The 14,952-nt window shown below is 30.7% G+C and overlaps 2 protein-coding genes across 3 annotated transcripts; one reads left to right on the top strand and one right to left on the bottom strand.

Annotated features, from left to right (window-relative positions):
- Positions 1-3,527: 3,527 nt before the first annotated feature.
- LOC114380585 (ATP-dependent Clp protease proteolytic subunit 6, chloroplastic-like) lies at positions 3,528-8,124 on the bottom strand. Of its 2 annotated transcripts, XM_028339714.1 has the most exons (10): positions 7,964-8,094; positions 7,820-7,878; positions 7,061-7,130; positions 6,532-6,730; positions 6,383-6,448; positions 6,096-6,236; positions 5,483-5,536; positions 5,027-5,119; positions 4,523-4,601; positions 3,528-3,936 (listed from the first exon to the last, which is right to left on the bottom strand). In XM_028339714.1, exons 1-9 carry the CDS (start codon positions 8,053-8,055, stop codon positions 4,554-4,556), a joined length of 822 nt encoding a protein of 273 aa, XP_028195515.1. In that variant the 5' UTR covers positions 8,056-8,094; the 3' UTR covers positions 3,528-3,936; positions 4,523-4,553. The 2 variants fall into 2 exon arrangements, with proteins under 2 accessions (XP_028195515.1, XP_028195514.1); XM_028339713.1 differs by lacking the exon at positions 3,528-3,936 and having other exon boundaries at positions 4,378-4,601; positions 7,964-8,124.
- Positions 8,125-13,936: 5,812 nt separating this feature from the next.
- LOC114379198 (organ-specific protein P4-like) lies at positions 13,937-14,952 on the top strand. Its single transcript, XM_028337800.1, has 2 exons — positions 13,937-14,270; positions 14,379-14,952. Exons 1-2 carry the CDS (start codon positions 14,133-14,135, stop codon positions 14,658-14,660), a joined length of 420 nt encoding a protein of 139 aa, XP_028193601.1. The 5' UTR covers positions 13,937-14,132; the 3' UTR covers positions 14,661-14,952.

The raw sequence follows: 14,952 nt of genomic DNA, 5'->3' as shown, positions 1-14,952 counted from the left end.
TTATAGGGGCTAGCGATCGAGATAGGTTTCATCCATTTAATATGTGGTTATAGAATAATACTACCATATCGAGCACGCAAAAACTTGGAGATTAGAACATATTAATATATTACAACGCTGTACGTAATTGCTTAACACACAAGAAAAATCAGTAATTATTTATTATATATAGTTTATAAAATATCTATTATTAGAGGAGAGAAACATATGTGTACTCATTACGTTATTTGTGAAGAATACCAATGTTTAGAAACCAGGTAAAAATATTTTTACAAAAGGATCAAAAGTTTTATTTTACTTTTATTTTGTTTTTATTCATTGAATTTACATGTGTTGTAATAATTTTAAGTGCAAATTGAACACAGTTTGGACTTTTTTTTATACACAAACGCAGTTTGAACTTTGTAGTTGTAGTAATTTGTACATTGTAAACATGGGCAAGGTACGTGTATTGCCTCGATAAAGCATTGACTTGCCAGCTAAAACTCATTGGAATGCTGGAGATGAAATATTACTCCGTCGGCAATGGGTCAAGGTCTACTGTAGTCAACTAAAATAATTAACCAGGTAATGCCTATCTTCATTGGAAAGTAATCAAAACAAAACTAGGTTATGCTCATACTAATCTTACTTTTGTGGGTTAAGCTATCCTTATCCTAGATTAAGGTGCATTGATAAATAAAATTAAATAATTGGTTGGTGTGTGAATTCTTGATATTATGAAAAAAATATACCATATTTAAAATTTTGTCTTGCACTTATTTTTTTATGTATCATTTGATCTAGATTTATAATTTTTATATTTTTAAATAATTATCATTTGATACATTTCTTATATAAAAACAAAAAAGTTAAAAGAAAACCAAACAAACTCTTAGTGTGAGAATTATTGTTATTGTGAGAAAATATAGATAATACAACTGTGCATAAATTATCACAAATTAAAAATTAATATAGTCACGTAATCACTTAAAAATATCATGTGCATTTATATTTTAAGGTGGATTTTTTTTTAATTTTATCCTTAAATTTGTATGTTTTTTAATTTGATCTTTTGGTCTAACTGAGTGCCTAATTAGTCCCTAAATTCAGTATTGTTACTTTTGTAGATATGTATTGAGTATTCTCATCTTTTTATGTCCATTCAATGCAAGTATTCTTTCACAACTCTTTTCAAATTTTATCTTACAACAACTTTGCCGTAAATCACAAAATAATTGACTTTAGGCAATTAATTTTCCGTAATAACAGTAGTTAGACTGAAGCATCCAATTAAAAACAAATAGAGGTTTAAGGATTCAATAAAAAAAAGATTCAGAGATTTAATTAAAATTATCAAACAATTACAGGACCTAAGAAAATGTTAAAATAAATCATATAGAATAGTAGATGTAGCTGAGGTCAATATATTAATGCAATGTTTGCTACTACAAATGATTTGCGGAGCATCAAAATCAAATATTATTGTCGCTATCTAAGTTAAAACGTTTAAATTCCTTTTCATGATTACACGTCATTATCTTATTTTTTTTATTTTTTTTCTTTCTCAAAGTCAATAAAAATCCATAGACAAAATTGTGTTGAGTATTGTTTTAAAAAAAAATTATCGTCACTGTAATGTGTTTATTGTTATTTTTATGTAATTAGACTATTAATAAAAAAAGAGAAAAAGGATAATTTTAGATAAATACATTTTTTTGAGAAGGATATACAAGAGTGTATTAAACTAGATTTCTTAATTATTATGAAAATAAGAACAATAAATATATACAATTAAATATTTTTTAATAATTAAGATTACAAATAATATACATGAATTTTAAATAATTATATGATCATCAACTATCTTTTAATCTTAATTATCTATATATGTTTAAAAAATAGTTTATCATTTCAACTAAATGATGTAAGTTCATTTTAATTTTTATCATTCTTATTTATTATACAATAATTACTTTTAATTTTATTTCTTAAGTTCTCAGCTGCTTCACTTTATATTTTAAAGGATTGACTAACTTATCCCAAATAAAAATGAGAATAAAAAGCTCCACCAAAGCTAGTAAAAATATGGTTGTCTAACTTGTCCAAGTTAAATTTTCTTAAAATACATTTAAGATATGATTTTATTATAATATTTTAAAAAAATAAGTAAATGTACATTTACATAGAGTTTGTTAATATATACTTTTTGTTATAATGAGTGTCTTAGCAAGATACAACTTGGATTTTCTTAACATGCATAAAGATGTAACTTGCTATATTACTCTTTTTTGGAAAGACAAGTAGATATATGTTATAAATATCTTAAGAAAATTATATTAAAAAACTTATTAATAAATTTTAAAAAATTCAATACAAAATCTAAATTTATCCTTATCTAATTTCAAATTACAAAGTTTGAAATTTGTTGGTATCTAATATTTCTCACATGACTTTTATTTTGTTTTAAACTATAATAAACTAACAATTGATAAATTAAAAAGTCTTCTCCTTTAGTAGAGACTACTTGCAATTATCTCTCTTTGAGAAATGATATTGATACAATAATTTGTATAACAAATCTTACAACAAAGAAATAGAAAGAAAGAAAAGTGAGAGGAGAATTTTTTTTTTGAAATATAATAAATGATATGATAGAAAAAGATATACACAAAAAATTATGTTATATAAATTGTTATACTTATATCATATCTCATTATTTTTTATGAGAAGCAATATCTTAAAACTATAATACCTTCAATACTTTTTTTTAAATTTTTTTTGTTTTCGTAAAATATATTAATAAAATATAAAAGTTAATCATATATCATAAAGTTAAATATTTGTATTTTTTATTGATTTTTTTGTATTTTTTTATGGAGCATTTTTCTTTCTCTTACCATTGTCAACTTAGAGACGTGTATTGAGACGCACAAGATAAGTAAGGAAATGTTCAAATTCATAAATCATCACGAGTTTTTAATCCCAAAATAAATTCATTATGTCCAAATCCAGCACAGTTTTTATTTCCAAAATACATCACGGAATGAATTTTCTTCGACACTTAACTATTTTTAACAATCCCAACTATTTAACACCTTTTAACACTTTACTTTATACTTAGTAAAAGGATTCTCCATCAAGACAGCGTTAACAGGATGCGTGATGTACTAAACCATTTTGCAATTTATCACAATTTATAACCGTCAAATTTTGAAAATTTTAAATTTTAAATATAGTTTCGGGACCAAAAAAAGTAAAGAAAAAAAAAACAACTCAGAAAATTGAAATCCCTAAGCCTTAAAATCAATTCCACAATAATAATAATTACTAATATATATATATATTAGTACTCACCTTTATAAAATAAAATATAAATAAAATTATTATTAAAATTATAGATAGTAACAACAATAACAACAAAAAATGAAATCTATAAACTTAGTAATTAACGTGTTGGGTTTATTTCCTGTTTGGTTATCACACAAATCTAGTCTAAAGCTTGCTTGCTTCATTAATGTCCCAACATCATCCGGTAGGTCTTGTAATTGTGGTTAATATTCTGTAGTAAATTCTAGCTTTTAGATACCAAGAAATACAGCAGATCTCGTGTGTAGACAATCCTTATGCAATTTAAACAAGAATTAAAATATGTTAATGCACAATTATTTTTATTTTTTTTCTGCCAAAAGAACTTAAACGAGAATTAAATCTGAAAAACTCAGTCCTAGCAATGTAAACATAGAATGATGCAGCAGGATAGTAGATGCCTACTTTGCAACCACCACAATGAATGTATCATCATCATGCACATCCCACAAGGTCATCCCTTTTGCTGCAACAATTTGATGAGGTAGTTTCTTCCACTGCAATAGGTAGAATGTTGAATAATATTCAAATGGCTGTGAATATTACTTGGCTCCCATGGGAAACGACCACCTTATATGCAAGAATGATCTGCATTCAAGGGATATTAGATTGTACTCTCCCTCAGTGGGATGAGTGAAACTCGAAATAAAAAGCCATTTTCATCCCTAAATTTGGTGAGCATTGTCATATTAATATCTGAAACTAAGAAAAATGTCAAACAAGTCTCTAAATTTCACTACTTACTCTCATCAATCCCCAAACATATGTTAATATTATCACCTAAGTCATATGTTTTTTTTTAATTTTAGATTAATGCCATTGTCATTTTGCACTCTTATTTGACATCTTAGTTTCAGGGACTGACGTGACAAAACCTTACAAATTCAGGGACTAAAATAACAGTTTACTGGTGAAACATAACTCAGATGGCTCCTTCAGTTCTAACACCCAGCAAACTGCACGTGGGGGTTTACTATGCGAGCACCTAGGTAGTAGGTACTCAAATCAAAACGACATGGGTTAGCTACCTTGAACTCCACAATAGTAAAATTACACCATTCTATGAAAGTAATTTTGAGGAACTAAGAAGAAAATACAATCCTCAACATTTGCAAATTATCATTAATGGATGAAATTCTGCAATATCAATTTGACAAGAATTAACATTTTCAACCTCTAAGATATATCCTGCAAATAAAATGTATTCAATACTCTGTTTCCAGGACACCATCAATAAGACCAAACTCCAAAGCCTGCACAGAGAAAAGGCAGAAACAAAAAACTATCCAGTAAGATCACACATTTTCAGAAACTAAGATCAAAACATAATAGCAGCACTCACTGAAACTAGCCACCTTAATAATATCCTTTACAGAAAATAGACGAATAGCTATTTAGGTTACAAGCAACAATGGTGCTTTGACAAGCATTATTTTATAGACGAATTAAGTCAATCAAATACTTCTTGGTGGCTGGGATAAAGTAAACAGAAAATCCAAATTATATTGAAACATTTACTCCTGTCCATCTACCAACTTAAACCTTTTTTCTTAAATTTCATTTCCTATTAGCTATTGGCAATACAGCACATTTTATTTCTGAGAAGTGAGAACTTGTGCTCAATTCAACGAACTTATTTGACTGTTGTGGAAGGAAATTCAAAAACAGTTCACATTACCTCAGAAACAGACAGAAAACGGTCCCTCTCTGTGTACTGTTGCACCTTCTCTAATGGCTGTCCAGTAAAAACACTATACATCTTGTCAATTTTCTGTAATCCAAATAAACAGTAAGTATGAGGAAGGACTTAAGCATAGCATTCCAAGAACTGTCAAATAAACAGTAACAAGAAAAAATAAGCCACAGAAACTTGGGCATGTGATGAAGAAAATGTGTCAATGAAGATTTTAGTTTCACACATTGAAAATTGGAATTCCAAGAAGCTAAGTATAAATGTATAGGGTATAGTTTTCCAGTAACAGGGAATCCAAGAGGCAGTGCATGATAATGAATTGAGAAAACCCAATACCTTATGAGTTAACAAAAAATCTATTTTCAGTGTGATGAAGATCATAGGAGCATTAAAGTTGTACAAATTATTAGAATTGTGCAAATCAAAGGAAGAAAGACTAACATGGCGAGATTGAACAGCTTCATTCACTTGGCGTCTGACATCCTCAACATGACCCTGTAGTGAGATTAAGAACAGTCAGAATGACAATGTCTACTGTGTATTGATCAAGATCCTGCTACCCATCAATCAAAATTATTTTATAGTATTTCCAGTGTAAAAATGAAGAACTTTCATTAGTAAATGCATCGATACATAAAGTTTCAAATTACAGAATGCATTCTACAATTAGCGTGGAAGATGACTTCAAACATAACATTTGCATTGGAAGAGATCAGTCTCCCAGTACAACTTTTAGATGATTCATTGCAACTTGTCACATAAAATTAATGGGCTACTTAACAGGCAAATTGGAACATGAGCTTCTCTCAAGTCTGGAAATTTAGGTTCTCTAGTTTTATAGAAATTTGTAATTTGTAGGGAGGAAGGGGAACATGATGTGGTTTTGACCACTTAGCTCATATACTAGATGGTGCCAAGATCAAATTTGTCATATCTTAATATTATTATTATGATATAACTTATCACTGCATTATTATTACTCTTTTCCTACGTCGAATCAGTATGGGAGATTTTTCTGTTTCATGACACCTCGGCTTCTGTAACAAATTCTTACCCCACATCCACTCTGTGGTTGATGTATCATTATGCGAGCATTTGGCATCGCATAGCGCATTCCCTTCTCACCTCCAGCAAGGAGAAGTGCTCCTTGGCTTGCAGCTACTCCAAAACACACGGTACCAACCTTGGGCTTTATCTGAAAAATGGAGTCACCAAATACTTTCAGGGTAGAAATATTGATCACTATTAGGAAATCAAAGTAACTAGAAAAGAAGGGAAAATGTAAATGGATTCGAAGTGAGTGTATGTCCATTGGAAGGGGTGACAAAACCTTGATCTTACCCAAGACATGCAATCATAAATTGCCAACACTGAATATGTGCTTCCACCAGGACAATTTATATATACCTGCCAGCACAAGCAGGTTATTGTAAATCCCATTTCGTGACTTAACAATGAAAGTAAAGTAGCATTGTCAAGACATAACAAACCAGTATGTCTGCATTTTCATTTATAGTAGCTAGAGTCACAAGCTGGGATATAACTCTCTGAGCCACTTGTGAATTGACTGGCTGACCTATGAAGATTATACGATTCCTGAACAAAACAGATGTGAGATCAAGAGGTCCTCCAGGAGTCATCACTGCTGGAGTTATCGGCGGATTCCCCTTGGCTTCAATTGCACCATAACTGCAAGTAAACTGGAACATCAGTAAGTCCTTTATCCATTCACTAATTAAAAAAGTGCAGACACAGGGCACTAAATTCATGTCTGTGAAGGAATCCTTTTCAATTGAAGGAGAATAATGCATTAGTAATGTTTATCAGCTGAACGCATTAGTAATGTTTCACATTGAACTCCTTTATAACCTAATTAACCTCATATACAGATAAACTTTTTCTTTTCCAGTAAAGGATAGACAAATCAGACACTGAACAATGCATAATAGTAAAAAAATAAGTATTCATAAGCACCCTACCAAACAACCACATAATACACGGAGGTGAACAAAAATTTACCTTGTACTAGCACCATGGATATTTTTCTCATCATGTTTTAAAGGAAAGCCACGGCTTTTACTTGATAACCCTGTATAAAACAAAATATACATATAGTAACTTGCTTTATTATGCAAAGTAGTCCATGTTAATAACTCGTAGCTTAATAGATAAACAAAAAAAACACCTGTTTGTTAATAAGACTCAATTTTAATTTGCAGATAGAGTAAAGAGTTTTCATTTATCAATGAACCATAAGGTACCAATTGTTCGAAACCTCTGCTACAAGTGAAAATCTTAGTCACTACAACGTTGTGACACTTTTTTATGTGCTAACTTGTGGAATTGGGATCAAAATTGAACTCTTGATTAAGTCTTGTTTGGATAAACTTATCATTTCTCAATAAGCACTAAAATGAAATAAATTTCTCTTATAAGTTAAAATTAACTTAGGAATAAGCTAATTTATAGAAGCTCACTCTTAAGATTCTTGAAAAGCTGATTTTAACATACACATGAACTAATTTTAACTGAGGGAAGAAATTTAATTCATTTTACCTTCTTATTTTCTTCTCCTACAAGTGTTTATGAAGAAGTTTATCCAAACAGGACATAAATATCTTAAATTACGCAAGACAGTTAATTATTATAAAACTAGGTCAATTTGCTTCAACAATAGGGGATCAGCACACCCAAAACGAGGTTAAACTATCACAGCATAGAAAAGGCACCAAATTTCGAGTTGCAGTCAAAGAAAAAGTTGTCAAATTAGAAAGTTACCAACTTCCGATGAATGGCCATATGGGTTTGGCAAGGAAGAAGCTATCGAGCACGGGTTTCTGGTAAAATGGTAGTTCAAATTTAGGTTCGCATAAAACAATTGGAAAAAAAGTGAAAGTTGCATTGGGTGATATGAAAATGAACCTTTGAGAAAATACGAGGTGGGAGGGACTTCTGGTGCGAGAAGCGATAGCCAAGCTGGAACTCGCAGGCACTGACAAAGCTTGAGGTACCATTGTTGAATGTTGAAACTCCGAAACTAGGTGGCACAGGGATACCAATCTTCTATTCGATCCCACAGAGGTTAATGGTTCTGTTTCTCGAAGCCCATTGGATCTCCTTGTTGTCCTTTTTGGGCCATCTGTGGTATGGCCCGTTTTGTTGCTAAACTTAATCAAGAAGAATAAAAAATAATAAAAGAATTATTTTGTTCCTTAATAACTTTTTGGAGAAAAAAAAAGCACAGTTAAAATTTTTATATATGTAAACCTTTCATTCGATCTTACATTTTTTGTTTTAAAATGAGTCCATGATATTAATTTTTTTTTCATTTGTTTTCAGTAAATGCCACTTATTACTTTATATATATATATATATATATATATATATATATATATATATATATTAGTCCCTCTAAAGGTTGGACTAAGAGAATAAGTCAAGCGTCTAACTCAGGTTGTTAAATAAGGTGAGTAAATTATTATAAATTTTTAATATTATTTTTAATTTTTATGAATAAAAAAAGTCTAAGAGAATAATAATGGAAAAATTGTGTAGAAATATTTACGGATATGACTTATGCACATGGACCGAAATCAGCTCAAATGGTAGTCATGATATTTTATTAAAATTATTATAATATATATATATATATATATATATATTAAATTACAAAAAAATATATTAGTGAAAATAAATAAAAAAAAGTCAAAAATATCCCTACTCATAACACATTCGTATTTCTCCCCCCCTCCCCTCTCATTCTCACTTCGGCATCCTTTTCTTTTTCCATCTACTTTCTACATTTGTTTCTTTTTTTCATGGTCATGGCATGGCTTGGCTTAGGGAGACTGTTTAGAGAAATAGAACAATTTTAGGAGGAAGGGTATACTTGTTTGAATAAAAGGAAGAATTTCATCAGATTCTTCTCTAGACAGAAATTTTGAAGAGGTTACACAATCTATCTTCATATATACTTGGGGATGGATGCTAAACACATTCAGTTTGGGGTCCATGTGATTGTGATGCATTATTAGGATCCTTCCTTCGATCGTTTTTTTTTTTTAAATCTTTGTCATCTTCCTCATGGAATTCATCATGCTTTATGTCTTCTTATGATTATCATCTTAGTTTTTTTTTTCTTTTCATTTTTCTGTTATTGCGGCCATTATTAACTTTTATATATATATATATATATGCTTGCTTGTTATTCATTTCTACATCAGAGCCTTGGGCCATGTTGATATATGATATTTATTAGTATGATCCTCTGGAGCGAGCTATTGCAAATCTTGATACTTATTTTATATTCTTTCTAGCTATCATTATAGCACCACTGCCTGGTGCATCCTATACTAATCCATAAAGGCAAGGCAAAAGAAAAGAGTTGAAAAATCAAGCTAAGGGATCTAGGACAAATTTGGTCATAAAAGCTAGCTAGCTATCTATCATTCTCAGATCAACATAGGGTCATGAAAAAAGATCAAAAGGAAAAAAAAAATAAAGTTAGGAAGAAGCCAAGAGGGCGAGCCCTGGTGCAGCGGTAAAGTTGTGCCTTGGTGACTTGTTGGTCATGGGTTCGAATCCGGAAACAGTCTCTTTGCCTATGCAAGGGTAAGGCTGCGTACAACATCCCTCCCCCATACCTTCGCATAGCGAAGAGCCTCTGGACAATGGGTTACGAAGTTTTTTTTTTAGGAAGAAGCCAAAGGAGCCACATTCTTCTGGTTGAATTTTGACTAAAATGAATAGTGGCAAGTGGTAACAGATCATATCACTTTTCTTGATTCATATACTTCCCTCAATATTTGACTAATTATCAAAGTAATATGGTTTCTCTTGATCAGATCGTTTGACTCTTTGTGCGTCCCATGTAGTGGGAAACTGAAATTGTTGGCTAAACTGTTCAATCTGCAGCAGCTGTCATGAACCTCAAGGCTTAGCTCATCCCACAAGACCACTCAAAAGTTTCCAATTCCAAAACAGCCCACTCCTTTTGATTTAAGGCTGTGTTTGAGTTTGAGTAAAGATTTCAAATGCAACTCAACCATAAGCTGTTAGAAACCAATATTAAAGTGACAACTGACAAGCCTTGCTTCGTTCATTTAATTGGTGATTCACACACCATAAGCTAAAGGTTATATATATGTCCAAAACCTCAATTAAAGATCTCAAACACATTTGGTGTCTATGACACATATAGTCAAAATTTTCAATTTACAAAAGGGAAGTTGATAAAACTCAGCTACTACTGATCACATAGAAATTATCTGAAATATTGAACATGTATTGATTTCAGATCATATAATAATTGCTCTATATATATGCATATACATACCATGTCGATAAAGGATAAAAAAAGGGAACAAGTTTGAATAAAACATAAATACAGTACAGACACGAACATATGACAAAATTTAATAATAACAAGAGATGTCATGACTATAATAGAACATAAAAATAATATAAAATAAAAATTGAAAATCGTAAGAGAATTTCATATTTTAAAAATAAGTATGAATCATTAAAACATAATACTACATCATATTGAAATTTATCTCTAATTATTGTAATATTCAACACCGGTATTGGTATAAACTTAAATAAAAGTAAAAAAGATATTATAAAAATATAACTAAAAGTATTTGAAGTGTTTGAACACTATTTGACATACTGACATAATTACAACATGATACGACTATCTTTTAGTAGTATTTGTGTGCTTCTGATTAACTTATAAATGGAGAAAATAAAATAAATCAATGACGTAAAATAAATTACTTTTGTATAAATAATGCGCCTTATTTTTTTTTCAATAATTTTCTTGTCAAAATTTTTTAAGCGCCTATAAATTTATAGGGTTTCTCTCTGGAAGATAATTAGAAACAAATATTTATCTCAATTGAGAAATTTTAGTGATTAAGTTTGAAGCTAATCCAAATTAACTCTGCGAAAGACAATATAATTATGCTTTTCTTAAATATGAACCAATGAGGACAATCTAGTTTTCTCCTCCAACATTCCTTGCATATTTCTTTTGCACCGTATATAGATACATACTCATGCATTAGGTGTTCCTTTGCTCTTAAATTTTAACATTATTATATCAAAATCACATGACAACATCCCAATTTTGGGTCTAGACCCTAATCAAGTTTGCTCTAATGCCTACCCAAATAAGACACGAATTTCCAAATATATTTATGCGTGTCTAGGATGGGAAGATATTGCTAAACTTTATTTAACTAATGTGGAAAAGCACTTGGCCAATAGCTTGCTTCAAAAGTTAATTCTCCCTTCCCACATATATTTTTAAATGAGTTGAACGATCATTGTTTAATTAGAGTGACGTACGCAACTTTTGGTGCCATTTAATTGTCGTGATCAAATAGCATCACATTGTTGACAGCAAACATTAAAAAACAAAACAAAACAAAAAATAATACTTAGTAGAATGCATTGTTTCTCCAACCACATAACACATTAATCAATTAAAAATTTAAACCAATTCAAACTCCTTATGAAAAATTATGTTATAGACACAAGTAGGCATTCTGATGCAGAAACTAAGTTGACTTTGGCAGATCCAGATAGATCACAACCCATCCCCCCATAGGACACAGAAAAACACAAGGCAATCTTTACAAAAAATAGTGCTTACATGCCACGCATAAACCTATAGGAAGCAAAATTAAGTGCAACTGAATTTTGATTCGATTTCTTTATAGGCATCATAATCATTTTATTTAGTGATGCACATTTAAGTTGACTTTGAAGAAAAAGCCAACGGAGCATTTTGGCGAACTCATAATAAGTCATATCTAATCTGGGGTTGTCTTTTTGTGAACTTTATCTCATAGGACAAGATACGCCCACAAATTATCACATCTCCGGCTACTCCCACTGAATACCGTCTTTATTGAAATCATTTGATTAAATCTTCTAACAGTTTTGAATATGACCATCTTTTTGTGAGTACTGAGTAACATATACTTGCTAGGAGTACATAAAAAAGTGATGATAATTATAAGGTTCATTTGAACTTTTGAACGACAAGTTTCTTTAATTTTTTTCTTCATTTTATATATTTTATGCTGGTTATGAAATTTGACATCTTATACCCTTTTGTTGTAGAATAGGAGAATATACAAGCTATATGCTTGGTGTATGACATAGTGTCCACACTTTTCAATTAATAAATAATAATAAACCAATATTCAGAGTTGCGCTTATAAGTATGCCAGCATGACGAGTAACAAACCATATTAAGCCCCTTACCTCACATGTGAGGCTTAGTTTATCTCATTCATAAGGGCAAAAATTAACTAGAGTAATATTCAATGTTACTTTTGTTAGCGATAACAACCAAAAATCTAAAATTGAGTAAGCATGCATACACATAAACACAAACATTTAACAACATTCAACAAATGTTTCTGTCATCAAGACAGAACGATTGATAGGGCAAATAGGATACATGAATTATATATAATAAACCACGATACAATATTACAATATTATATCCATGTACACCATGGGAGGCGAGGCCCCTGCACCCTCAACCCTCATAATGCAATAAACAGGTGATTCAAGCCTAAAAGACATATTATTGCTCCGCTCCAGCATCTATCTGCCTATAGAATATGAGTTATGCACAATAATTTTTATATTTTTGGGCTTCTCTACTTATGAACTAAGCATATCAAAGGACAAAATTTATATAGTTTCACAAGTGCTTTTAGTTATGTTCTCTAATGAATTGAAATTTCCTCTATAATCTATGTTGACTTTTAATTCAAATGATTATTATAAAAATTATTATTCAAGTAAAACTCTAATTCTAATTAGAATACAGCACCACAAACACCTTGCGACTAGAATGAAACCGGAACTTTTCACTTCAAAATTTACTTATCATATACATATCATTCGCTCCTCTCCCTCTCTCTTTTTTATGAAGACATTCACTCCTTTCTGAATTTTAAACGTGTCAAAATTAGTATTTTTCAATTGACTAATTTTATATATAGGTCACAGTCAATGACTATTCCAAAGTCAACCCTAATATTTGAAACATAACTTTTGCATAAGCCAGAGTTTTGTGAATAAATGGTTGTGAGGTTGTTTTGCATGGCAGAGGAGAGTAAATAACTGTTTCTGTGCATTGTAATATTATTATAAGTCCTTTGCAATTGTGCACCAGAAAGAAGAGAAATGTTTACCAATGCTTAATTAATGAAGGCAATACTAGATCTCTCACATGTTAAACCTAAACCTAAATGAAGTTGAAATGATTACTATAAATATAATATAGCAATAGCGAAGAAGTGCCGCGACTTCTGCAAACATATGCTAGGGAGTAGAGAGACAGTGTCACCGACCCTATAAACTTGGCTAATAATCCATCCCGTTCCATTATCTAAACATACCAAAATTGAAATCATGTGACACAGAATATAATTATCTTTATCTTTTGCTAATTTGTTATTTTTTTTTATATGCACACATCTCAAAAATACATACCAAAATCAAAGGAGACAACTTTCTGTTGTCCCATTTTGAATTTTGATATTCAGATATCATTTTCCTAATCAAATAGCCATCGTGTACAAGTATTTCCTGGCCTTGCGTTCTGGTTGGAGTATCAGTACTTTGCAATATAAAATAGGTTTAATTATCACAATTTTAGTTTTCGTAATAACAAATTTTTTTTATGTTTTAGTCTCTGATGTTAGTTTTCTGACAATATAAAACTATCACGGGATTGAGGCACAAGGACTGAAATGTAAAAAAATGCTTGTATATAGAGCTAAATAATTAATTGAACCTATAAAATAAGTACAATTATTAAATTTACTAAAGGTGAATGCAGTTGACTCCAAAAGGAAAACTCAGCAGGAACTATTGGAACTCAAATGCACGCACCTACATGATGAATGTAGAAGTTGTAAAGGGAGAGCATTACTCTTCCTGATTTTAATCTGAACCACTCTTTTTTCTTCTACTTTTTTATTTTTCATTTTGGGAAAGTTTAGCCATCTATGTACTCTTCCCATTTTCCTATAAGTTTTTCACACAAACACATACATATCGTATGTGTGTGGATCACTTCTTGCCTATAAAAAGAGATGCTCAGAGGCTTAAGGTCCTAGCCTTCACAAATCTAATGAGAACTCCATATCTTAGCAAAAAAATGAAGTCCTTTGCTTTTTTCGTAGTCTTTTCTCTTCTGGTAAGCTTTTATGAAGCAGCTATAGGAAACTTTATTTTATCTTTTATTATGTGGAGCCTCGTTTACCATGTGTTGTTGATGAATTCTATTTTCTTTCAACTTGAATAGGTTGTCAACCTCAGCTATGCAAGAAAAGACATGGGAGACTATTGGAAGAATATGATGAATGGCCAACCTATGCCTGAAGCAATCAAAGACCTCCTTGTTCAAGATCCACAAGTATCAGATGCAGTGAAGGATCATTTTATTAGGGACTTTGATATAAAGCCTAATATCATATTATATCACACACATGTTGTGCCCAACAAGCAGAAGCAGAAGCAGAATATTCAGCAGGCTATGGCCAAGAAATTAGAACCAAAGTTTCAAGGAACTGAAAGACATGGTTGAACAAACTATAAAAAATTTAAGCTCAAATCATTTGCTCGTGATTAGAGATGAAGATACAAATATATCTCTAGATAGTATATGACCCATAAAGATCATGGTCTTAATTTAGTATCTTGTAGAGCTATTTGTTTCTAAGCCTCTCTTTTTCTGCTGAACACTTGAAGCCTTTATTTATAGATGTATCTTCTATATGGTTATCCCTTTTTTTATTAGTTCCATATATATTATCTTTGAGTCCTGCAGAATTTTTATGATCAATAGACATGATGCATATTGTCAGGATTACTCTTCA

This window comes from Glycine soja, chromosome 12 (assembly GCF_004193775.1).
Source record: "Glycine soja cultivar W05 chromosome 12, ASM419377v2, whole genome shotgun sequence".
NCBI lineage: Eukaryota > Viridiplantae > Streptophyta > Magnoliopsida > Fabales > Fabaceae > Glycine > Glycine soja.
Note: the sequence above shows the minus strand (reverse complement) of the source record. Positions and strands in the feature narration are given on the sequence as shown.

Bases quoted from the DNA above. Each gene is read 5' to 3' on its own strand.
- LOC114380585 (XM_028339713.1), bottom strand. From the start codon at position 8,055: ATGGTACCTCAAGCTTTGTCAGTGCCTGCGAGTTCCAGCTTGGCTATC. The intron at 6,731-7,060 runs GTAAATTTTTGT...GTTTACTTGCAG, and splicing joins ATCCATGGTGCTAGTACAAG to TTATGGTGCAATTGAAGCCA. The intron at 5,537-6,095 runs GTAAGAATTTGT...ATCTCACTACAG, and splicing joins AACCACAGAGTGGATGTGGG to GGTCATGTTGAGGATGTCAG.
- LOC114379198 (XM_028337800.1), top strand. From the start codon at position 14,133: ATGTGTGTGGATCACTTCTTGCCTATAAAAAGAGATGCTCAGAGGCTT. The intron at 14,271-14,378 runs GTAAGCTTTTAT...CAACTTGAATAG, and splicing joins TCGTAGTCTTTTCTCTTCTG to GTTGTCAACCTCAGCTATGC.